The sequence below is a fragment of the Poecilia formosa genome, unplaced genomic scaffold, assembly GCF_000485575.1.
Source record: "Poecilia formosa unplaced genomic scaffold, Poecilia_formosa-5.1.2 Scaffold16, whole genome shotgun sequence".
Lineage (NCBI taxonomy): Eukaryota > Metazoa > Chordata > Actinopteri > Cyprinodontiformes > Poeciliidae > Poecilia > Poecilia formosa.
In genome coordinates this window covers 506,667-532,352 of record NW_006799955.1, presented here as the reverse complement: position 1 = coordinate 532,352, position 25,686 = coordinate 506,667, and the positions used below count along the sequence as shown (strand labels likewise).

The 25,686-nt window shown below is 37.2% G+C and overlaps 2 protein-coding genes across 7 annotated transcripts in view; one reads left to right on the top strand and one right to left on the bottom strand.

Annotated features, from left to right (window-relative positions):
• Positions 1 to 25,686, bottom strand: part of klhl6 (kelch-like family member 6) — a 43,864-nt gene that overhangs the window by 3,963 nt on the left and 14,215 nt on the right. For 2 of the 6 annotated variants that reach the window (XM_016668567.1, XM_016668566.1), the window contains 8 exons: positions 11,104 to 11,171; positions 10,922 to 11,020; positions 10,542 to 10,839; positions 10,299 to 10,464; positions 6,336 to 6,785; positions 5,997 to 6,234; positions 5,325 to 5,527; positions 4,088 to 4,301 (listed from right to left, as the gene is read on the bottom strand). In XM_016668567.1, coding sequence (XP_016524053.1) covers positions 4,088 to 4,301; positions 5,325 to 5,527; positions 5,997 to 6,234; positions 6,336 to 6,785; positions 10,299 to 10,464; positions 10,542 to 10,798 — 1,528 coding nt within the window. In that variant the 5' untranslated portion in view covers positions 10,799 to 10,839; positions 10,922 to 11,020; positions 11,104 to 11,171. Of the gene's footprint in view, positions 1 to 4,087; positions 4,302 to 5,324; positions 5,528 to 5,996; positions 6,235 to 6,335; positions 6,786 to 10,298; positions 10,465 to 10,541; positions 10,840 to 10,921; positions 11,021 to 11,103; positions 12,046 to 16,368; positions 16,424 to 25,686 lie in introns of those variants that run through there. The other 4 variants (XM_016668568.1, XM_016668570.1, XM_016668569.1 and 1 more) reach the window with 4 other exon arrangements.
• Positions 15,032 to 24,904, top strand: LOC103134218 (immunoglobulin superfamily member 3-like). Its single transcript, XM_007546366.2, has 9 exons — positions 15,032 to 15,199; positions 17,491 to 17,862; positions 17,952 to 18,371; positions 18,518 to 18,916; positions 20,201 to 20,575; positions 21,203 to 21,574; positions 21,664 to 22,056; positions 23,388 to 23,771; positions 23,865 to 24,904. Exons 1-9 carry the CDS (start codon positions 15,130 to 15,132, stop codon positions 24,056 to 24,058), a joined length of 2,979 nt encoding a protein of 992 aa, XP_007546428.1. The 5' UTR covers positions 15,032 to 15,129; the 3' UTR covers positions 24,059 to 24,904.

The following is a 25,686-nucleotide window of genomic DNA, read 5'->3' as shown; positions in this document are numbered from 1 at the left end:
TTTTTTAATTAGAAAAGCATGTTTTATTTTTCTTACACTTCAAAATAATATGTTACTTTCCACTGATCTAAAAATGTCTCAACAATATGTCAAAGTTTGTGACTCCAGTCAGTGTAGCAGAGAGGTTCCCAAACTGACACCTCCTTCACTGACAAACATCGTTCAACCAGACAGCTATTTGTAAGCCATAAGGGGGGCCCAGAAATAGTTTGGAAATCACTGGGGGGGCCCAGGAGAAAAAGTTTGGGAACCACTGGTGTAGCATAATTTTAAAAAGCCTAGTCAGCAATGATACCTATTTTACGCTCTGCTCTGCAATATACCCGCTGAATAAAATTAATAAAGCTGCAGAAACTGGCCAGTACGTAGTGTATAAATATTATTTTCTTGCTTTTGTGCACAATGCAAAAGTTGAGCAGAAGTACTACAGTCAAATGAAACAAAACTGTAATAAAAATACTTAAATGTTCAAACAGATTTTAACTTTTTTTGTGTGTTCTTATCTTTAGATGCCACCAACACAATAAAGATACGGATAACTTCTCTGTTTGAAATTTTGAGCTGTTTTGAAGGACAAGTTCTTTGCAGAATGTTTGAACATTGTTAATTACACAAATGTTTGGTTGGGTTACTTTTCTCATTTGAAAGTAAGATATCTCGGTGCCTGGACTCTTGCAAATTTTGCAGAGAATGTGGTTTGGCATAGAACTGGTGAGATAATGGTTTGCCTTTCCTGAGGCTGTGAAGGCTGTGTTCCACTTTTGCACCTGTGCATGCTGGTTGTCCTGTAGTGCAAATGCAAAAGCAGAACTTCCTCTGAGGGGAATGTAGCCTTTGTTAATATGTCTGACTTTGCTGCAATTTAAGCCAAATGTTTGCATTGAAATAAGTCTAAGCTGGCTTTTACACTGTCAATATTATGCCAATCTGGGAAAGATAGCAAACAATTTCCAACATCAAGCCATGTTGATACAGCTTTCACAGAAATGAGCTAAAAACAGCCACAGCACTTCAGAATCTGCATGCTGAAGTGCCAAATAACAGTTCTGAATGCAGTGGCAAATTTCACACATCGCCATGTTCTTAGCAGCAACATTACTGTTTTAATGGACTTTGCCTTGCACATGAAGAATTTGACATTGCATTCTATGCATTGCAAATAATTGCAGAATTCAGTTTTCTTTTTTCATACAGCCTTTAATTTTTAATTTTAAACTTCAGGATTTCTCAGTCTTGCTATACCCTGTTTAAGCATTTTTACATTGTACTGGTTTCAAATACATAATGACCAAACATTTTACAAAAAAACATTTGGAATATTATCTTTGTGCCACATTAAGCTGTTTAAGTTTTCACACCTCGGATAATATCTTTGTTTGCATCTCAAGTAACATCTAACTGTTTATTTTTAGATACTTCAAACTTACCAACGACGTAGATGCAGTTCTTGAATGTAACAGCATTGGTGCATTTGGTTTCTATAGGGATGGGTGCCCGCAGTTCCCAGCTGTCTGTTCCTGGTTCCCAGCACTGAACTTTATCTGTGGCTAGTTTTCCATTAGGACCACCACCAATCACATAAATCCATCTGTCAAAGCTTGCTGCAGCAAAGGAGCTGACACCCACTGCAAGAGGTGTCACCTGTAGTAAATACATAAAAAAGTCCATTAAGCAAGATAATATNTTCATGGCCCTGTGATGTCACCGCCTTCACTCATTTTGCCTTTTGTTTTGGCTGAATGTTGCCATTTGCCCTAACGTGTCCTTTCTTCTTCTTTTATTTTATTTTGTTAGAAACTGTGGAGTACTGACTTTTTAACCCAGAAAAAGATTATTTTAGTTTATTAGTAATATCAGAAATTGTGGAGTACGCACAATTTAGATCAACATTACACTTCCTAGATAACTTTTATGCAGAGAGACTCATACTGCTACAGAAACGTAATTAGAATTAGAATTACAATGAACTTAGAATCCAGAATTACAGGAACAGTCACTACTTAGTTACTTTTTATACTACTACTTGTTAGAAACTGTGACTACTCACTTTTAACCCAGAAAAGGACTTAGAACAAACTTAGAATTTAGCTATTCATCTTTAGATTATTATCAGTTATTTAGAAACTGTGGAGTACTCACTTTTAACCCAGAAAAAGACTTAGTCACTCTTCAGCTTATTTTTTCAGAAACTCACCATCTAGATGCAGAGACACTTTTGGATCGAGACTACTTTTTAGACTCCTGTTCTTCCAACCCAGAAATGGAATTAGACCAGAGGATACTTAGCAACAGGAGCACCTAGTTACATACATACTTTAGATCAACATTAGATTATTTTTCTCTTTGTTCTTCTCTTTCCTTTGGTTTGTTATTTTGCTTGTATTTCCTTTCAATTTCTGGAAAGCACTTTGTATAGCCTTGTTGTTGAAAATGTGCTATGTAAATAAAATTACCTTTACCTTTACCTTTACCTTTACTGCTCTCTTGTCATTTTCATCGGATGTATTCAACAGTGCCGCATGGTATGCTCTCAAAGTTTGTGATATTTTATAAACTAATCTAAAATTTAATGGCAGATAATTTTACCTGCCATTAAATTTTATTTACGGTGAAAGAGTGAAAGTGAGAAAATGCTAACTGCACTTTTCACATAATTATTATTTTTTAATTAGAAAAGCATGTTTTATTTTTCTTACACTTCAAAATAATATGTTACTTTCCACTGATCTAAAAATGTCTCAACAATATGTCAAAGTTTGTGACTCCAGTCAGTGTAGCAGAGAGGTTCCCAAACTGACACCTCCTTCACTGACAAACATCGTTCAACCAGACAGCTATTTGTAAGCCATAAGGGGGGCCCAGAAATAGTTTGGAAATCACTGGGGGGGCCCAGGAGAAAAAGTTTGGGAACCACTGGTGTAGCATAATTTTAAAAAGCCTAGTCAGCAATGATACCTATTTTACGCTCTGCTCTGCAATATACCCGCTGAATAAAATTAATAAAGCTGCAGAAACTGGCCAGTACGTAGTGTATAAATATTATTTTCTTGCTTTTATGCACAATGCAAAAGTTGAGCAGAAGTACTACAGTCAAATGAAACAAAACTGTAATAAAAATACTTAAATGTTCAAACAGATTTTAACTTTTTTTGTGTGTTCTTATCTTTAGATGCCACCAACACAATAAAGATACGGATAACTTCTCTGTTTGAAATTTTGAGCTGTTTTGAAGGACAAGTTCTTTGCAGAATGTTTGAACATTGTTAATTACACAAATGTTTGGTTGGGTTACTTTTCTCATTTGAAAGTAAGATATCTCGGTGCCTGGACTCTTGCAAATTTTGCAGAGAATGTGGTTTGGCATAGAACTGGTGAGATAATGGTTTGCCTTTCCTGAGGCTGTGAAGGCTGTGTTCCACTTTTGCACCTGTGCATGCTGGTTGTCCTGTAGTGCAAATGCAAAAGCAGAACTTCCTCTGAGGGGAATGTAGCCTTTGTTAATATGTCTGACTTTGCTGCAATTTAAGCCAAATGTTTGCATTGAAATAAGTCTAAGCTGGCTTTTACACTGTCAATATTATGCCAATCTGGGAAAGATAGCAAGCAATTTCCAACATCAAGCCATGTTGATACAGCTTTCACAGAAATGAGCTAAAAACAGCCACAGCACTTCAGAATCTGCATGCTGAAGTGCCAAATAACAGTTCTGAATGCAGTGGCAAATTTCACACATCGCCATGTTCTTAGCAGCAACATTACTGTTTTAATGGACTTTGCCTTGCACATGAAGAATTTGACATTGCATTCTATGCATTGCAAATAATTGCAAAATTCAGTTTTCTTTCTTCATACAGCCTTTCATTTTTAATTTTAAACTTCAGGATTTCTCAGTCTTGCTATACCCTGTTTAAGCATTTTTACATTGTACTGGTTTCAAATACATAATGACCAAACATTTTACAAAAAAACATTTGGAATATTATCTTTGTGCCACATTAAGCTGTTTAAGTTTTCACACCTCGGATAATATCTTTTTTTGCATCTCAAGTAACATCTAACTGTTTATTTTTAGATACTTCAAACTTACCAACGACGTAGATGCAGTTCTTGAATGTAACAGCATTGGTGCATTTGGTTTCTATAGGGATGGGTGCCCGCAGTTCCCAGCTGTCTGTTCCTGGTTCCCAGCACTGAACTTTATCTGTGGCTAGTTTTCCATTAGGACCACCACCAATCACATAAATCCATCTGTCAAAGCTTGCTGCAGCAAAGGAGCTGACACCCACTGCAAGAGGTGTCACCTGTAGTAAATACATAAAAAAGTCCATTAAGCAAGATAATATCAGAAAAGGGAGATAATATGATAGTGATTCACATAAATCTCTTTTTAAGTAACATTTCTGGCAACGCTTTATTTGAAAGGGTGTGCATAAGACTGACATAACACCTGTCATGAACATGAATGACTCTTTATGAATGTTTATGACAGTTGTCATGAAGTGTCATTCGGTAAATAATGACACTTTTAATGCAAAATTGCTCTAAAAGATACATTGAAAGTCCATTAAAAATGCCAACTTTGCATTAAACTGTCATTTACAAAAACATGCAAAGTTGGCATTTTTAATGGACTTTCAATGTGAAAAATGTGAAGGAAGGGAGTTTTATTTCGGGAATTCTAAGGAAAGCAAGTATAAACCTGCCTCACACTTCGTAGTGAGAACATGGGTTTAATTCTGCTTTTCTCTTCCCCGTTTTATCATAATGACAGTGACCACAAGTATGATATGTAAGATGTTTCCCCACAATTTATAAAATTTCTCTAAGCATATTGGAGATTTGAAACCTCCCAAACCTCAGATTTATGCACCTCCAACATCATTTTGAGCTTTCTTGTGGTAGACTCCATCACTGTTTTCATCAGTTTATCAGCAGCGAGAGGAAGGTGGGTGGCTTTACAGAGCACAGTACAAATCCGTTTGCATGTCTTAAATTCCATTTTTGACAGCAATACATCTTGCATCTTTTAACTGCACAAAACATTCCTCAGTCTATGAGCGGCCAGCCAACATGCACATTTCGGAGGTGTATGCACTTACCCTTTGCGCTGCATACCAATGCTGGGGAAGTGAGTGTTGCATTTCGTTAATTTTTCTAGTGGCATTGCCACTCTTTGGGATAATGTAATAAGGTTACAACTTTGAAATATGGCTGGGGATGTGCTCTGGGGATTCTACTGTGTTTCTGATGTACCTGAGGAACTCTTTAAGATCATCCGTGTTCAAGAGACATCAAAGCCAATTTTGAGTTAAATGTGTATTTACCTGTGTCCAGCGATTGTGAAAAGGATCATAGGCTTCCACACTAGCAAGCCTCTGAATCCCATCAAATCCACCCAGAGCGTACACTTTTCCGCCATGAACTGCCATCTTGTGTCTCCAGCGTCCGTTCGACATTGACTCAATTTGGATCCATTTGTCCAGGGCGCCGTTATATTTCCAAACATCGTGTTGGGTCTCTTTACCACCTGCAGCAAGCAAATCATATGAGGAAAATGTCACCTCTCGCTAAGACTCTATGTCCTTCTAAGCACTAATTTATCCTAACATGTAGACTAAAGATTAGTCTGGATGCCTGCGTTGGAGCATTGTGGTCATATCTAGGTTTAGTGCCAACAGGCCCATGACCTTTTTTTAACTTTTGCAGCGTGCATCAACCTTGGCAGTTGACGCACCATTTTACCCAAAGCTAAAATGTCAGTTCCTGGGTTGGGAAACGCCTAAAACCACAGTAACTGTGAATGCAGATGACACCACGCCTTCCTGTTTGTTTTGTTCTCTAGTAAACTCAAACTTTATCAGTTCAGCCATCACATTTCAGTTCCAGTAAAGAGAGTATATTTCAGAAGCAACAATTATGATGGAAGATGTCAATTAAAAGTTGATGGTGGCATCAGATTTCAGTCTTTATACATAAGATTGTGATTGATTTCTCACCTGATATGTAAACTTCATTGTGGAAAGTGATGCAAGAAAACTCCACCCACTTCCTGATTTGGGTCTCATCTTCCATTTCTGTCATTGGCAACCGGGCCACCTCCAGTCGGCTGCGTCTTAGAGGATCCAAGCAGGTGACAGTGGGAATAAAGCGTTCGTCCTTAGTGCATCCTCCAATGATCAGAAAAACCTCTGACAGAAAGTGCTGCACTCGTGGTTTGGTTCGCTCTGAGACCACCTACAAATACGTCAGTGATAAAGGTAAATATTCGTGTAGCTCTCAAAGCTGTTTTTAATTCCAAAAAGTGAGATAAATTTGTCTTTTTAATGGATACAAACCTCTCTACCAGAAAGATGATACATGCGAGCCTCTTGCAGCAAATAGAAAGCCTCAGCGCAGCGACGTATCAGCTCATCTGACTCCACCTTTTCCACAAAGTACGCCGGCTCCAACAATGGCAACCGCACATGTGACAGCAAGGTGGCCAGTAATGGATAGCGTTCATCTTCCTGGGCTCTCACCCAGCGCATCAGAGCTTCAAAGACACACTCCTCACACTTCACACTGAGGTCATCCCTCTGCAGGATGGCCTCCAGAGACTCTGCAGGCAGCTCTAAGAAGTCCTGTTGCTGCACTACCTGAGAAAACTGAGAGGTGATGAAGTCCTGAGCCCTGGTCCTCAGGGTGGGCAGAACGTGGTTGTCAGCCAGATTTAGGATCCCTACGCAGGTCTCCAGATGAATAGAGTTGCTGAGAAAGCTTGCACATGCATCTACCACACGGAGGAACTGAAAAACATAGGACATTTTTTGTTTATTACAGTCACTCCTAACTGACACAGATACAACACTCATTACAATAAAAGTAGTCAATCTTAAAACTGAGGAGATGTATTTTTTGATGTAATTTTAAAACAGTTCTCTTATGCTGTATAACATAATGTGATAATATTAATTTTTTTAGAGGCTTAGTCTGCTCTAGTAACCTTCTTTTGACAGTCGTCAGACAGGAAAATGATTGTTAGAGAGCCTGCTTTCAGTCTACAAGGTATCCAGCTGCTGTACAGGCCACACTCAGTGTGCTATACAAGAATTAGTGGTTCCCACTAATTCTTGTATAGCTTTGCATTTTAGCTCAATTGTGTGTCATCTTGGCGAAAGGAAGTCAGATGTCAGAATGACTAATATTTTCAGTAGGTAATGGTAAAAAAAAATAAAAAATAGGTAAAAAAAAAAATAGCAGTCTCTTTCTCAGAAGTGTATATACTGCTTGTAGATTTGCTGCTGTAATTGACTAACCCTGTTATCCAATGGAAGAGCATAACCAGGAAAAGTTGATGGTGTACACATCTTATGCAGCTCAGCCCTAAGATCAGCTTACAGTTCTGCTGCCCAGCCTCCATTTACAAGCACCACACATTATGTGCATCCTGACTTGATCAGTTGGCTTTTTCCTAGTTTGTTACACATGTCCATTATTATGGAGAAAAAAAAAGTAGTTTATTATTTTCCATAAATTATCAGAGATTATCCAAAAATATACTTTTCTTGGATACTTTGGTGACTGTCTTTGGATATTCAAAAATGAACATATTTTTCATGTAGTTTATCTTGGTGGGGGGAGGGAAGGGTTTATTAATTTTTATAAATTATCAACATTTTTCCAATATTAAGCACATGGTGGCTGTGAAAAGTTTGCACACTGCAACTCTTGAACTTTATAACTGTAAAGATGTCTGCTTTAGTCATATTAAAGATGTTCTCTAAAGCTTCCTCTCTACACGTCTTACACATTTTGTGAAGCAAAAACAAAGCCCAGCTACAAATTGACAGTTATCCTTAATTGTCCATGTTCAGACTGCTTTATGTAAATGACAAGTCGTTCACTTTTGTAGAACCATACACATGATTTTAGTGTGTGGAAAATGAAACACAGAATCACTTTCCATTATGAGGCTAGCTAAAGACGTGATGGTTCCTGTGTTCCACTATAACTTTTTTAAACTCATGCTTTAAATAGAAGCTAAGTCACTCATGCCTTGAGATATTTCTTTACGTCACAAGAAAGTTTCCCGTTTCATTCATTTTACAAAGTCCCTAAAAACAGAAGCACTTGTGGCTAACATTTGTATGCACTTCAGGCATTTTTCTTGTATTTATGATGGGTGTATATTGTGTTTTGGAAATGTTCTAGTCCTCACACTGATTTCCACCATGTAACTGTTGCTATGTTTGATTAGCTTCACTATGGAAAAACGTTTTTGATTTTATTTCCATCCATTTGCCCACCCGAGTGACTGTCTTCGTTGTTTCTGTTTGTCGGCCGTTGTGCCTGTACATGGTTCTGTCTGTATGCATCATCAGGTTTTCTAAGTACTTCACTGAATTCCTAATAATATCATGAACTCACATTAGTTTAGTTTAGCCATCTGAGTGAAGAAAATATTTGTTTAGTATTATTTTTATTTAATATGCATCAACGCATAGGAAAAAATTATCACTGATAGTGGCTAATGGCATTTTCTTTAATAAATGTATATTTTTGTTTGAGGACAGACATCAAAACAAAAGTGGGAAATAAATTGAGCTCTTAAGTAAAAGTATTGATTTGAATTGTTAGGCTGACAAATATGTTGAAAATACTTTTTGATCTGATTTTTAATCATAATGTGGTATAGAAAAATACATAATTATCTTAACAATTATAATAACTCTCAACACATCTAAATCGTGTCTGTTTCCAACTTTAGCCACATTTACGGCTGCAGGATCGCTAAAACGGCAAAAGGAATCAGCCTAAACTCTTGACTTGTTTATTTTCAAACTCTAATGCACAAATTGCTTTCTGCAAAAATAGAAACACAAAAACACAAACACCTGCCTCCTGTGCAAACTGCACAGCTGTGCAGTTAATTTAAATCTAAATGGAAAACTGATCCTGAGTGTAAACAACAGCCAACTTTCACTTCCCTCTTAGAGTAACTGAGATCTTACCCCATTAAGTGTGTGTATCCTATAAAAGTGTAGAAAGGGGTTTTGTGAAGTGAGAAGACAATTTATTGTTTAAATGAGTTTAAATTATGTTCAGTGTTCAATTACTACAGCTACCTTTCCTGAGTGCACTTTTTTGCTGTTAGTTTTCTACTATTCGGCACTGTCTGTTTTAACATGCCGTTAAATGAATCACGTGGTTATTAGCGCCGCTGGCTGTTAATATGAAGCTTTACAGAGATAAATAGTATTTTACCTCCTTTGCATGTTGTGGCTATAATTTATTTAACCACACAAAACATGAGTGTTGGAAAACATACATAATGAAGCCATCAAAAGCCATCTTCGATAAGCCATTTAAAATGCCAAAGCATAACCTTTAGTTGTAAAGGTTCAAAAAGTCAAATAAAACGTTTTTGAATGCGCTAATTGGCTTGCAATCTTGATACTGACAAATGGGCTATGATAATAGTCTTTGTGTTATTCATGGGTCCCACTCATTTTGTCCCTTCACCAATTCTTAGCCCCACTTCATCACTATTGCATCTTGAACCTGTAAACAACCTTTTTTTTAATACCTAGTTCCTTGAACCTTGGTGTATCAGGGTTTTTCTCATTGTAATTCAAATTTATTGCAAATTTTGAGGATAAATTATAATAAAAATACTCAAACGTGACAAATAACAAAATTAAATAGTAAAACGTAATTGCAAACTCTGTATTGTCCCTACTACAATTTCCATTTGAATCAAAAGACTCTCGTAAATAATGACAGAGAAAGACCCTTGATCCAACCAGACTCAGCGACTTAAGAGCTCTAAACACGTAAGCTTTTGATGTTGATTTAAAATGATCATTTCTATTAATGGCGAATAAAAATGTGGTCAGTTTCTTTTACAGCTTTAACGCATTTGCAGAATTTCTGAGTGTTTTTTTTAATTTTTATTCCAGTGTTTAGTTTTGTGAGTTATGAAGATGAATAATCATAACATCCTATATCATTATATTCCAATTCCAGTTGGTTAACAGAGAATGACCCCTAATTAACCCTACAACCTCATGATGGTAGATAATGTTCATAGCCCTCAAATAACTAAATTGACTTATAATAAGTAGTCAAGAAAATTACTTCAAATTATTGAATGTCAAAGCAGCGACAAATATCCCACAGTCTGGTATATACTGACGCCTGGTTGTTCGGCGGTAGACGGCACCATTTTGTTCTGGGAAAAAGTCAATCATGAAGCCCCTTTGTGAAAGTTGTTTGAGAAAAACATTTGACAATCTTTATAAAATATGAAGCTGCAGTACCTGAAACTGGCTGGCTGCCTCAAGTATTCTCTGGACATTTGAGTGCGTGAGGAGGGCTCGGCTGGTGTAGGTGTACTCCAAGAGAGAGCGCATGGTCCCGCTGTCCAAGCCTTTTATCTCCACACGCTCCTCATGACTCTCCTTGAGGCCACTGCAAAACATGGCCCTGTTCGAACACACATTGGGTCAGTGAAGCTAGAAGTCCCACCACAATGCCTTCACTGATAACTGGATTGCTTTTACCTGAAGTACTGACTGGCAGCAGCCAGAATGGCCCTGTGGCAGAGGAAGTCCTGCCCTTGAACACAGAGGGTCACATCGGTCAGCTCTCTGTTCACCCTCAGGGTTTCCATCCCTCTCTGTAGCTCCACAGGCAGGCCTCCATCTTGCCAACATAGCTCGCTTGCACCTCCTGGTTTCTCTTTCTCGTCAGTCAGACTGGACCCGCTTGCGAGTGGCGACACTGGACAGTCTGTCGTCCTTTCCAGTGAGTCGCTCATCTTTCTTTCCACCAGCAGTTTCCACTGAGGTAAAGTTTCCACTGAAGAAAACCAGTCAGCAGCTTCAGAAGCACCTCAAGGCTCGTTAAGAGAGAAGACAAAAAAAAAAGAAAAAAAGCAAACCTTTGTGGTTCACAGTGAGAGCAGTTGTGACGCTTTGAGATGAGGATTTGTTGTTTTTTTTTTCTCTCTTCTGTCCTCTTCATACTTCCTATTCCTGTTCTGTGGGGAACATGCGTGTGTAGCAATACTTGTTTCTAAACACTTCCTCTTCAAATGTGCTGATCAAATTTCCCCTAGCTCACCTAATATTCCTCTTTTTGCAGAAAAAAAAACAAACAAAAAAAACGATTCTAGACCTCGTGCTGTAGACCTCAACAAAGAGAGATAATAGTAAACAAAGCCAATCAGCAGCTTGAAGTAGATGCCTTTTATTCAACTCTGTAGTTACTTACTCTCCTCTACTCTGGCTGACTTACAGGGAAAACCTGCTTATACTTTAAATGAGAGATGTACATAAGTTGTACTTTTACTGCCACTTTTATCAAAATCGAGGCATAGCCTCGAATTTGAAAATGTCTTAATCTTTCTAATTCCAATCATTTCGGCAGAGTGAACAACTAGTCTTATGCTGCATCAGTGTGTGAACTACAATGCGTAAAAACGTGCTCCCCTGGGATCTTGGTTTTATATGACAACTAAGAATCCATGCTGCATGGGCATTAATGCAATGTTTCAACAGTCAGTGATAATATGAACCATGTCATTGGGAAATCCTGACTGGCACCAAGTATCAAAGATTTGAGATTTTTTACATCTATTTGAAGGATATTTTGCCCAATCCTCTTTGTAAAATTTCACAAATTAGGTCACCTATGAAGTTTATTTCCACATAAATATCCTGTTTAGTATCATACCAGAAAACCACAATTAGAAATTGATTCTTACTTTGACTGAGCCACAACAAAACCTTCATTATGTATTTTATTTTATTTTTTTTAATCATTTGCAGGTTGATTTCCTGGTTGAACCATGAACTGTAGTCAGACACTCTCCTTTATGATTTTCTGGTAAAGATAACCTAAAATCACAATTTGAAAACAGTGTTTTACATTTACTCTGCTTATCACTGTCTGATGATGAAATTTCTTTGAAATTTTTTTTAAAAAGGAAAATGCTTTTTTATACAACTGGAAAGCAACAAATGTTCGAGCTTGACATTTGGACACATTCACTGGTATCTGTCACAAATGAATCTCAATAAATTACAATATCTTTGAAAAAAGTTAAAGTGAAACTTGTGTATCATAAGTAAAAAACTCATTGCACAATGAGGGATACTAAAGCAAATCAATTAATTGAAGGAATTACGAGCTATCGCTATTAAAATCCAAAATAAAGTTTCTTTAAAAATTGGAATATTAAATAGTAACAAGTAATAAAAAAAAGAATAATTAAGACAAAAACATTGTCATAGCCAAAATAAACATGGCGACAACCGCTGTCTTGACAGCTTTCAACACAATGTCACTAACCCCCTCAGCAAGTTGGGTAAGCCTCGAAAGGTCATTGCTAAAGAAACTGTCCACAGAGTGATTTATCAAAGTATATTCACAGGAAGTTGGGTGGGAGGAAAACATGAGTAGAAAAAGGTTCACAAGCAACATGGATTACTATAGTGGAGGAGATCGAAAAGCACAGCCCATTTAAGAGATTCAGCATTGTAAAAGTTTCAAGAGCCATTACACACAGGTGTAGGAAAGACATGAGGTACAACTGTTGTATTTCTTTCTTAAGTCACACTTGGCCTTTAGACAATTTCAGAAGCATCTTATGATGGCTCAGTGGTCTGTAGATACTTACTCTCCCCTGCTTACTCCTCGGTAACTCCTAGTTACTTACCCCTGAGATTTCAGTAAGTTTTGAATTTTCTTTGGAAACCAATGTCCCCGGTTGAGAGACACAGAATCCATGCTGCCTGGGCAATAGTGCAAGGTTTCAACTGTCAGTGATAACATGAAGCATGTCATCTGATGGTTTTGGTTCACTGAATATCATCAAACTTTACGGTAGCACAACCACACAGCAGGAAGTTTTAGACTACCTTATGTTTCCCTCTGCTGGTTTAACGATAATACTATCACTGTGCTTCATTCGCCAGCAAACTGGCCTAAATAAGCGATAGTGAATTTGGTGTGTCAAATTCAGCAATTACCTCCTCCCCTCTGGTGGAGGCTTGAGGAACTACAGGTGGTAAAAACCAGGTTTGTTCATGAGTCAAAGATGCAGTAATGTAATAAACAATCCTACTTTTGGAATGTTGACAGTAATTGAAAATCTTTTTTCTTTTTTCAATTTATCAGTTTCAAATAATGTAACAATAAAATAAAATCAATCAATGCTTTAGCGAACAAACTTAAAAACATATGCATCTGTAATTAATTTGTAATGCAGTACAAACGAACTGTGTATTAATTTGTACAATATGTAAAGATTCTACATATTATAATTGAAGTTAGGGTTGAATATTCAGAAAGAATATTTTGATGAAAATTTGGCGTTGGCAATTTTAAACAGTCAGAATATAACGTGTAATCAATATAATAAACTAACAAATTTCATAGTCATATACCAAAATAGCAAAAATAATCAAAACGTAGTAATTTGGAATAGAAAAGATGATTGAAATTTAAGTGAAACAAAAAAGTTAATGGGGGTTGATAAAAATAAGGAACGAGTCCAAAAGAATGGATACTACAAAGGGGTGAGATTAAGTTTACAAGAGTCAAATAAAATCAAAAGTAATGAGTGACAAATGTTAAACAATCAAAAAAACTACATAGGATTGCCAAGACATTTTATTGCAAATTTCTGGAGGGCTACGACGGTAGGGAGCATCTAGCGGCACATTGTCACTGTGGGGTTCATGTATCCTTTGATTCTTGTAAAAAGAACCATCAAAGCTACTACAGCATTGAAAGACCTTGTTCTTTTTTTTTTTTTTTAATTAAATGAAAACGTTACATTCATCTGAAAAGGGCAGCACTTGTAACCAAGTCTTTGATTCATCTGAATGTGGTTCCTCATGAACTACTGACTCCAGCTGGAGGCAACACCTTGCAAACTCCTTCAAACTCTTCGCAGTGCTCCTATAGGCTACAGTTACTAATGACATGCATTTTCTTCCACTCAACCTCCTATTAATATGCTCTGGATTGAGTACTGTATGAAGACCCACATTCTTTTGTCATTATCTTTCATAGCTTAACCCTCCTTGTTACATACGATGATTGTTACAAAACATTCATAGTCTACATAAGAATGTTTTAGTTTTTAGATAATTTTTAACTTCCCTAAGGTACTATATTTTTGGTTTTACCTTTTGAATTTCAGAAGCAATTTTTTTTTGGTGATATTTTAATTTGCTGATCAGGACCTTTACATACTTGATAATAAAAAATATTGATAAACCAGCTAAAACACAAACCATGGGAACTATTTAATCAATGTTAACGACGATTAATTCAGCAGTTTGGTTTGTTAGGGCCGATATTCACACAAATTCAGAAAAAAAAAAAACTTCTTCATATTATAATGTAGCTAATGATATGTACATAAAAGTCCATGTTTTAACAATTTAAAGTAAAAAAAATAAAACTAACAAATACAGGGTCAGCAAGCTGGAGAACGCTGCTGTCTGTGCCACCTCTTTTAGACACGAGTACGAGTTTAGATCATGGGACGAATCTGTAGGTCTGACAACTTACCACTAGGCGGCAGTGTTGTCCCATTAATGTTTTAAGGACGCATTTGAAGTCGTTTTAGGACCAAATTCACGCTGCTTAGAAATAGGTACATTTTTTATGTTACTTGTTACTTAGCAACGTCTATCAACCCCGCGACGTTTTAAAAAGACATTAAAATATGCTAATATTATTATCATGGCTACACTACTAACTGAACAGGTATGATCTGTTCTGTGGGTGTTGCCCACAGCAGTACTGTCCACTGTACAGTGACTTTCCACAACTATTCATAAAATAAACGCCTCTAATCTGTAGCGTTAGCATTTGCGGCTTGTCTTTTGTTCCGACATCAGACATAAACCAAAGGAAGTCCTTACTCAGAACTGCAACAGCAAGTCGCTCTTTACCCACTTAACTCTATTACCTGCTCGCTGCGCATGTACCTTTTCTCTTGACATTGTACCGGGAAATGTATGTTTCTTCCTCTTGCCTAATGTCGAGGGGAAGACTAACGCAGCCAAATTCGCTAGACAAGGGACACACAATCTAGTGTGTGCTGCGAACAACGTCTTGCATGCGTTCACTATGAAGTTCTCGGTGTTCTCCCCGTGGAGACCCTTCTTATTGATTTCACTGGGTTTATTTCTACTATGCGGTAAGTAGAACAACTATTGAACTTATATTGTGTTTCGCAAAGTCACGTTAAAGTCAATATGTAATGTGAGACTTATTGGGACTATTTATCATTAATGAATTCAACTTGAATTGACTAGTTCTTATTTTAGATAAGCCACATAAAAGGTAAAAAGTTACAACCCAGTTTTAAGTTTCTAATAAGCTTTGCGTGTTTCTGTGATTACCTTGAAAACATTTTTTGACTTCTGGGAGCGAGTTCACTTAATATTTAGTCTCGTTTTGGGTCGTTATTCTTAATAATTCATATTAGGTAAATTGAAGCTAATGAATTACTTCCGATAATAGTCTTAATACAGAAAAACATTGTTTAAATTGAATCTTACTAAGCCCCTGTCTTTGTAATTGTAATTTTATATTTAAAGACTTTGAACAGCAATACATATGCATATTATTATTATTATTATTATTATTATTAATTAAATAATAATAATATATAAGTAATGTTTTCTGTTTCCATAGGAATCATAATAATGATTATTATAGTTATAATTAGTAGTAGTCGTGATAGTAGTAGTGTTACTGTACTGTAACATTACATTCTCTGTAAATGTGGAGACTCATATTTCTTGTAATGTTCATGTTCAGTTTTTAACTAGTCGACAGAAGACAAGTGATGTACTCTTAAAGCAAGATGGTAACAAAAAATACACCTATAGATAAAGTCAATAAAACTAACATAAAATATTAGGTATCAAGAAATAAAATAACATGTTGGGAGCTGGTGTCACAGGACAGGCAAAAAAGATAAAATACCAAAAAAGGATAATTCAGTGAAGCAGAGAGTTCATAAGCCTTTGGGAGGAAGTTTCAGTCAAATGTTCTACATTTGATGCTGCTTAGCCTTCTGTCTCCAGGTCATAGGTTTGACGCTTCCCTCAATATGCGGGACAATGTACTCCACTACCTGCTGTGGCTGATATCCTCAGCTGAGGGAAGTCAGTCACTTTGTTTTTTGGTAGATTGGACTTCCAGCAGCCAAGCACTTCCTGTTTGGTGATATCATGCATACTCATCACCTCAATAACTGAAAAAGGGTCTGTATGAGTCAAGCTTGCTTCAGACCTCTGTTGAAATACAGAAATGATCGTGTCTTGTTTATGATGCTTGCTGGGAAGTCTGTGTACATACCATATAAGGGCATTCACCTCCAGTCTCAAGTGCTTCGGAGTCTCTAACACGGGGTGTCCACAGTCGGTCCTCGAGGGCCGGCATCCTGCATGCTTTAGTTCTCTCCCTGGTTTAACGCACATGGATCAAATGATGGCTCGTTAGAAGGCCTAAGAAGAACATTGACCTGCTGAAAAGGTTGTTGCTACCACCAGGGAGAGAACTAAAACATGCAGGATGCCGGCCCTCGAGGACCAACTTTGGGCACCCCTGCTCTAACATCTCCGTCCTTCTTCCTATCAACTTTGACCGGCTACCCTGTCTCTGCTGTGGGAAAGCTGTCATACAGTCCAATGTTTCTACCACCATGTTTAACTATTTTTCAGTTTTCTTTCAAAAATTTTTTTTTTTTTTTTTTGCAATCTTCCATTAAAGCCAGATATGTGAAGAGCATGATTAATAGTTTCTGTAGACAGATTATTTAAACTGAATTATAGATCTCAGCAGTTGCTCCAGAGTTAAGATAGGCCTCTTGGTTGCTTCTGTGGTTAATTCTTACCGTTAGTTTTGGTGGATGGCCATGTTTTAGCCATGTCTTGTGTCTTATGCTTTCCAGTTTTGAAGGATGTTGTTTATATAACCTAACCACCATTTAATCATCTTTACAACTTAACCCCTTGACCAGTCTGCCCTGTTCCCTGATCCTCATGATGCTGTTTGCTCAAACAAACCTACAAGACTTTCTCAAACCTCCTGGATTTATACTGAGATTAAATTGCACAAAGTTAGACCGTATTTACAAAGAATTATATGATGCCAGGGCAAATGGGGTGAATGAAAATAGCACTTAAAAAATTATTGTTGGAAAAAAAACATGGATCATATTACTTCCTATTCAACATTATTTAAACATCCTATAGAAGTAATTAGAGGGAATGCAATTGCAAATAAATTTAGAGCTATGCCTTTCCAAGTCCACAAGTCTTTTGTACACGTTTGCCTCACATCTGTCCATTCATTATATCATCAAGCAGACATATTTTACAAGCCAATGTAGCCACTAGAGCTTTAGTTTCAAAAACCCTCAATCATTACCTATTACTAATTTCATTATCTCTGTTTTGGCTTTGCTTTGTTCCTTAGAGGCCCAAGTGAACACTGAGATTCAGGCTGGGCCCCTGTATCGTGTGGTCGGCTCTCTGCTCTCCATCTCCTGCAACGCAAGTGGATTTTCCAACCCCAATTCTAAAAAAGATTTTGAGATTCGCATGAAAGATCCTGCAAAGCCCTTTCAAGAAATCAATGTCATGAGCACCAGAGAGTCAGACTTTAGCTATGCTCGTTTTTCGTCTCGTATACGAAAAAATGAGATTTCTATCAAACATGTTGATTCAAACTCAATCATATTTGAAATACAATACCTACAGAAGGAGGATGACGGGGAATATGAATGCACCGTAGTCAATCCAGAATATACATACAATGGAGTCTACTCTGCAAAGACAGTCGTTAAAGGTAACTAGTTATTCTTTTAGCTGCAACACCTGTAAGCATGGCTATAAAATGTAAATGGTACAATGTCTATCTTTCTTGCATTGCTACAGTGATTGACAATTCCCTAAGTGTTACATCCACTGACCCCCCCACCTCACTGAGCTATGATGAAGGGGAAGCTCTCTCTTTGACATGCCAAGCCTCCACCAACACCATCCAGCACGTCCATCTGGCTTTCGCCTGGTACCTCCATAAAGAAGGGGCACAAGACGCTAAACCGATCATTTCTTTGGACAGAGATTTCACACTGGCTCCAGGTGAGGGTTTTGAGCGGCGCTACAGAGATGAAGCCATTAGATTAGACAAATTAGATGAGGCCACGTACAAGCTTAATATTGCTGAGCTTGAGCAGTCAGACCAGGGTCAGATCTACTGCCAAGCTCAGGAGTGGATCCAAGATCCTGATCGTTCCTGGTACAAGATTTCTCAGAAGGATGCAGAGAAAATTCCCCTCACAGTCAAAGCAAAAGGTAAGATGAAGCAACCATTTAACCTACCTTAATTAGTGCCCTGAACTAAGTGGCATGTCTTGAAATGAATCAGCACTCATTAGCATATTTTTGTGGCTTCTCAATAAAGAAGTTCATGGCGTTTTGTATTGTTTTATCCTCTGTAGTGGTGACAAGCATGTCGGCTGTGCAAGTGAGTATTTCGGCACAGAATGCAGTCCAGGAGGGGCAGGAGCTGTTGCTTTCTTGTGGCATAAATGCACAGAACCTCGCAAAACGGTTCTTCTCCGTAGCGTGGCTCTGGAACGGAATTGAGCTGGCCAAAATCGGCCCTACAGGCATTCTGACTGTGAGGCAAGAATATATCGACAGAGAGAGAAATGGAGAGCTAAAAGCCACGCGGACTTTGAATAATAACTACCAACTCAGGATAAAGCCAGTGAAAACTACGGATAAAGGGAGTTACAGCTGCAGGGCATGGCCAGAGGAGAGAGGAGAAGACGGAAACTTTAATCAAGGAGCAGATCAAGACTCCCAGCCCATGGACATCAACATCTATACTCCAGGTTGGTTGAGATGAACTCAAGCTGAACTAAATCTTTGCATAAATTATCCTTAACTCCTAGACAGTGCCTTGTAAAAATGATTCATGCCCCTTCACACGCTGTTTTTTGCACAAGAAGGTACTCTAATGTGATTAATTTTAACTGATAACACCACTTAGTAGTCGACTGTGATGTAGCTGGAATGTGAAGTATGGTGTGAAACATTTTGCTAATTAAAAAATCTGAAAGGGTGACCTGCATTTGTCTTCAGCCCATTTAACATGAATATAATTGAAGTATATAAAACAGAAATGCACAGCAAACATGACATTATATATTAGAAATAAATTAAAATGTGAAAATAAACAAATAATTTAATTATTATTTTAAAATGTAAAAAATAAACATTTTACTGCCTAAATTGAAATAACATAGCATAGCAAAAGATGTGTCTGCAGCTAAAAACATACTTTCAACATCAACTTGTTAAAAGCTCAGCCCTTTCTGCTTGACTTAACATCAACACAGCGCAGGGCGAGTTGATTATTGTTTGGATATACTGACTAATACTTGGATAACAAAAAGTGCTTAATAGGAGATTAGTTTTACAGAATTCAAATCAGGTGAATTTTAAAATACAAATCAGGTGAATTTTAAAATACATTGTATGTTTATATATGTATATATATATATACTTATATATATATATATATATATATATATATATATATATACATATAGAGAGAGAGAGAGAGAGAGAGAGAGAGAGAGAGAGAGAGAGAGAGAGATGGATAGATATTTCATCATATTACAAAAACTTGTGGTTAGACTTAAAAACTGCCATTCACAGAGATTTATAATCCAACTATACTCAGTTTGATTGATTTTGCAAAGACAAACAGGCCTGCACTCAGATAACTGCAACTCAGATATGGATATTTGAGTTTATCCTACAAAGTGGGGACTCAGGTATAATACCAAGATAAATCACGTTTTCCATATTATTAAAAAAAAACTTGAGAAAACATGTTACTTCTCTTTAATCCTCCAATTTATTCTGCTTGTGTCTATCAAACTAGAATTGATTGAAATTGTTTAACTCATTAAAAATACTCCAAATTTGTGGTTCTAAGATAATAAAAAGTGAAAAAGTGAAAGTATTCAAAGTTAATAAATTCTTTTGCAAAGGAGTATACATTAGTTTTCAGTGATGAGAGGTTGCTGATGACAAAGTTGATAACAATTTGCTTTCTATCATCATTTTCTGTCAAACCCAGTCACATCTGCTGCCTTATCTGCTTACAGAAAGTGGACTCTCAGTCAAAATGGAAAACGTGACGCAACCTCCTGCTCCAGGAGAGAAATTAAAGCTTATTTGTGAAGCTGATGGGGTCAAAGGTCAGCTCTCTGTCACCTGGAAACGCAAGGCCTCACTTTCCACGTCATCTTTGTTTGCCACCATCATCAGTCTAAATGAGAACGGTGTCACAGATAAAGCAGGGGCTTTTACAAGTCGTGAGGTGAGAGTGACGCGTCCGACGACGAACAAATTTGTCTTCGAGCTGGCTGATGTTACAGAGCTTGATTCGGGTACCTATGAGTGCACTGTCTCTGAAACGCAACCCAACGGCAAAACCCAAAGCCAGACGACAAATGTCAACGTCAATGTGAAGTCTATTGGTAAGACGTGTGTGTTTGTTTTACACAGTTTATTCAAGATAAATGATGAAACCTACACATTTTTATTTTAAGACAGCTGATTAATAAAGATATACTTTCTGTCTGTGACACATCAGACAAACTATTGTACAAAAAGAGACATTTAGTGGTCACATAGTATACCAACTGTTCCAGAAATACCACACACTTTGGTCAGATGAGCCTAGGACTGAACTTTTCGTGTGCAAATATGAATGTGGAGATGCACCACACTTAACCACCACAGCTACAAATGGTGTAGTAGCTGTAATGCTGGGGGTATCCTGACCTCTTCATGACACGGTTAGATGCTGGATGGCCTGTTGCAAGATTGCCTTTAGGTTAAAATAAATTATCAAGGTTCCCTGGTTGCTCAACTTAGTCATTCATAACTCCTCTAGTGAGTTATGAGGAGTTATGAGGAGTTGGTTAGGGGGTTTAGTCCCCCTAACCAACATCTGGTCAAACTATAATATTACACACAAGAAAATGTAAAAAAAATAAATAAATAAATACAAAAAAATAAATACATAATTTTAAGTTTAAAGATATATTACTTTATCAATTTGATTTATCTTTTTTTTCTTTCCATTTCAATTTGTGTCTTAGAGTCAGCGGTAAAGATGGCACTGAGAAATCGAGAGCCTACGGTGACTGTGGGAAACGACGTACAATTAATGTGCAAAGTATCAGGTCCACGTGTGCCGATGACTCTTACTTGGAGCAAGGAGACAGAAGACTCCAACCTAAATACCATAGTGGTACTATACTCAAATGGTTCCATCAGCTGGTCTGGAGACCAGTACCGTTACCAAGTGCAGGTGGACAACCAGGGTAACACCGTCATGCACAATCTGAAAATCCTTCGTGCCAGCCACAGGGAAGCAGGAAAATACCAATGTATGGTGTCAGTTTTCCAGCATAACGTTTACAAAAAGCTTTCTCCATCCAATCTGGTGAATGTGCAAGTGCAAAATCCAGGTAATGCAGAAATTTGATGACTTGTTTTGTAGTTTTGCTTTCAGCTTTTCACCTTTGTACCTGTACTTATTTGTCTCTCACCTTTCTAGCAAGCAAACTTGCCATATCTTCCAATCACATCATTGTCCAAAGAATAAATACTGACATACAAATTGATTGCAAAGTTACCTCAAGAACATCTGAGATTTCTCTATACGCTGTCACCTGGGAACTTCAACAAGATGCTGGAAGTAGGACCATTCTGACCTCAGACCTTAATGGCATCATTACGTTTGGGAAACAGATCAAAGAGAGTGACATGAAACGGATCAGCATGAAGCACACTGAAGGACCTACTTTTGAACTAACTATTCAGCAAGTCAGAATTTTAGACAAAGGCATTTATATGTGCAAGGTGGAGGAGTACCAACAAGATCCCTGGGGAGAATGGTATTTACTCTCAAAAAAAAATTCGACCACAAACGTTAATGTCATTGAACCAGGTAAGTTTCTATTTTCTTAATTTTAATTTTCTTTAATAATTTCTGATTCTGATGTATTTTACATTCGTCCCTTCTTATTTATATCCAATGGCTGCATTTAAAAGTTTAAAATACACTGCATGTTTAGAGAGAGAGAGAGAGAGAGAAAGAGAGAGAGATTTTATCATATTACAAACACAAACTTTAATGTGTTTTATTGGTATTTCATGTGATAATCATAAAGAAAGTAGAGCATAATTGTGAAGTGAAACTACCATAAACTGCATATGCAGCTGCAAGTATTCTGAGACATGTTCTTACCAGCTTTGCAAAGATGTTGACTGAAATATCCTCTCATTCATCTCTGCAAAATAGCTTAAGCTCAATCAAATAAGATGGCGAGCACAGGTGAACATATTTGGCCACAAATTCTAAACAGAAAATAGGTCTGGACTATATTCTGACGCATCCATGACCTCTGACCTAAACCATTCCATTGTATCTCTGACTATACACTAAGGGTTCTTATTCAGCTGTAAGGTGAAAATCCAGATTCAAGTGCTTTACAACCGCTGAACAAAATCCCTTCCATGTCTAACCTGTGTTCACCTCAGTTTGTCTTCCCATCAACAAACCATCTCCCATGTCACTACTGAAGAAAACAAGCAAATAGCAGAACTGGATTTAATTGAGGGGTTTTGGTGTAAATAGGGCTTGATACTAGACCATGATGAACTTTAAACCCATGTATTCTTTACCTTCTTCACATTGATGCTCATATTTGTTTTGTCAGTCACACAAAATATAATAAAATGTATTGTGTAGTTCTAATGATACAAAATGCATGTAAATTAATGTTGCAAGAGTGTTTCTGCGACATACTTTACATTTTGAAGATGGAGTAGATTAATGTACAATATGTACCTGAATAATACAATATTGCTTTTGTTCTCTAGAAATGTAACATGAGTAGAGTTAAAAAAAAAAAAAAGATAGGTGTACTGTTGAGAATCATTCACAGGTGGTTCCCCACAAGGGCTATCTGTAGATCATGTCAGCATGACTTTTGTTTACTTGTGTTGCAAAACCTGACTTCTGTATTTCTACTTCTTCAAGATGACCACTTCTTTTCTGACTGTTGTCTTATAACACTTTTCTCTCAGTATTTTTTTCATTGCACAATCTACTTCTCACTGCGCCTATGTATATTTTTCTTCTCTTATCGTGTTCTTTGTTGCAAAGTCATTTAATCCCCCTAACTTTTTGTTTTTCCCCAGGGAGTTAGGTTTTTGCCTTATTAATGCATTCAACTAGTATTTGCTCAAAGTATCCTTTTCTGCATTTTCTCACAGCAAAACAATTGTCCGTTGGAAAAATGGAGGCAGAGATGAACATAAGCATTGCAGAGGATTTCTCCATTCCCTGTCACATCACCCAACAATCCAGCAATGAATCCCAGTTCCACGTCACATGGTTTCGGCAGCAAGGCACCGAAGATAAAACCATATTCACAGTTTACAGAAATTCTACCTTAAAAGCCAGCGACAAGAATGCCGTTGTAAGATATGATCACCCCTCCCCTCGCCAATTTGACCTTACGGTTTTAAAGTCTAATGCGGAAGACAGCGGCATGTATTTCTGTGAGGTAGAGGAGTGGATTCACGCTCCTGGTGACGGGTGGCAGAAGCATGCAGTGGAAAAGTCTGGAAATTTGAACGTGACTGTTGCTGCAGAGGGTAAGCTCTCTTTACCACTGAGCTAGTTTTCTTCTTGGGTGTTGCAAAATCACAAATGTTGAGACTTGTTCTTTTATTGCCACTTTCTTCCAGGGCACGCCAAAGCCACGACTGATCTGACATGGCAAGCCACTACTTGGATACCAATATATGCAATAACTGTCTTAATCTGCTTATGCATCATAACAATTCTCTCGTGCAAGCTGTGCAGGAAAAAGACTCCAGGAGAAAAGAAATCAGGTCATCCTCTCTGGACGGAACAGGTCCCCCTGGACATAAACTCTTAGCTCTGAATCAGTGAAACTAGAGCAATGTACAGACAAATAAATCTCTTATTAAGTCTAAGAAGGATATGAAAAAGTTTTTAAAATGTAAATTTTTGTTTTTTATTTTGAACATTTTTTTATTATTATTAAATCTGTTATGATTGTTACAGAAAAAAAAGTTTTACTTTCTATGCTGCTTGGGATATCTTAGCTTTTATGAATAATTAAAATGAGTTACTACTCTGAAATGAAACAAGCATTTCTCAGATTGGAGCTAAAGTCTCTCTACACACTCTTTTTTTTTTTTTTTTTCAGTTTCAAACTGGAAGTTGAGGTAGACAGCAGATTTTGTTTGTGGTTGTGCAGCTTCAAAAACTTTCTTATTTTATGTTACAAAGTGTAAAAACTGTGGATTTTTTTTGTTCTTTTTTTATTGGAAATCATCTGAAACTTTGCATGTCCCGACCAGCAGCATGTCATGAAATGTGGTAAGATTTGAAATCCTTGCAAAAAAAAAAAAAAGAAGAAGCGGAAGTTTTCTGCGGTTGTGCATATGATGGTAGACACTATGCAAGCAGCTTTTGTGACAGACATTCTCACAATCGTTACATTTTTGTTTTTTTGTTTTTGAGAAAGACCCAGGCTTGCAAGGCAGTGTGGGTTAAAACCTGCATGTGTGCACATTATCGCTTCTCTTATTTTGCAACTCTGATGACCAAATCTGATGATGTTAACATTTCTTATGCAAGTCATTCAGCTCACTGTGTTGCTGAGAGACAGAGTGGGTGTTTGTGTAACCTGTTTCTTGTGGCAATGACTTTATTTAATATTTACATTTTTTTCAAATAAAAGCATTTCTGGAATTGACACAGCATAGTTTTCACATCCGTGTTGGTTTAACCCACAAACAGCAGCTTCTGTCAAAATAGCCAACATTTGCAGGTGCCTACATGCATGTTAACTCAGCATGCTTATGTTACAATACTAGTTTTCTTTTTTTTTTTTTTAAATCCAAACAAATGAGATCATATCTGATTTTTTTTTTTTTAAGGACTAATGTCACATTGTTGCATTGATTATTGCTACAGCATTATCACAAGTCTGCCTAAAATGTCACTCGGACAGCGTCAGCTGATCAAGAACGCATCTATTCATGTTCTCACTAAAACCAGGAAGACAGAGCAAATCACCAAAGTTTTAAAGTTCTTACACTGGCTCCCCGTAGCTCCAAGAATAGACTTTGAAATACTTTTACTAGATTATAAAATCACTGAATGGCTTATCACCAGGATACATTAAAGATCTGTAGTTGCTGTTTTATCTGAAGAGGATTAAAATTATGTTTAATAGTTAATAATTATGTTGTCTGGCTGTTTTGCACTACAGCATGTTTAAAAAAAAAAATCAAAATCAAATGTACTGTGTTTGAATTCCACTCTGATCTGGAAAGCCTGGAAGGAATTCAGATATTTAGAGATGTGGAAATAACAAATTGCTTAATTGCTCTAAACAGCCAAATCTTGAGAGGTTCCGCCTGGACGGTTCTGGAAAATTCATAGAGTTACAGCAAAACACAAGTCAAGAGATCTGTGTCAAACAAAGAGCAAACTGGACTGGCTGAGAACTGCACATGCACATAAATGGACAGA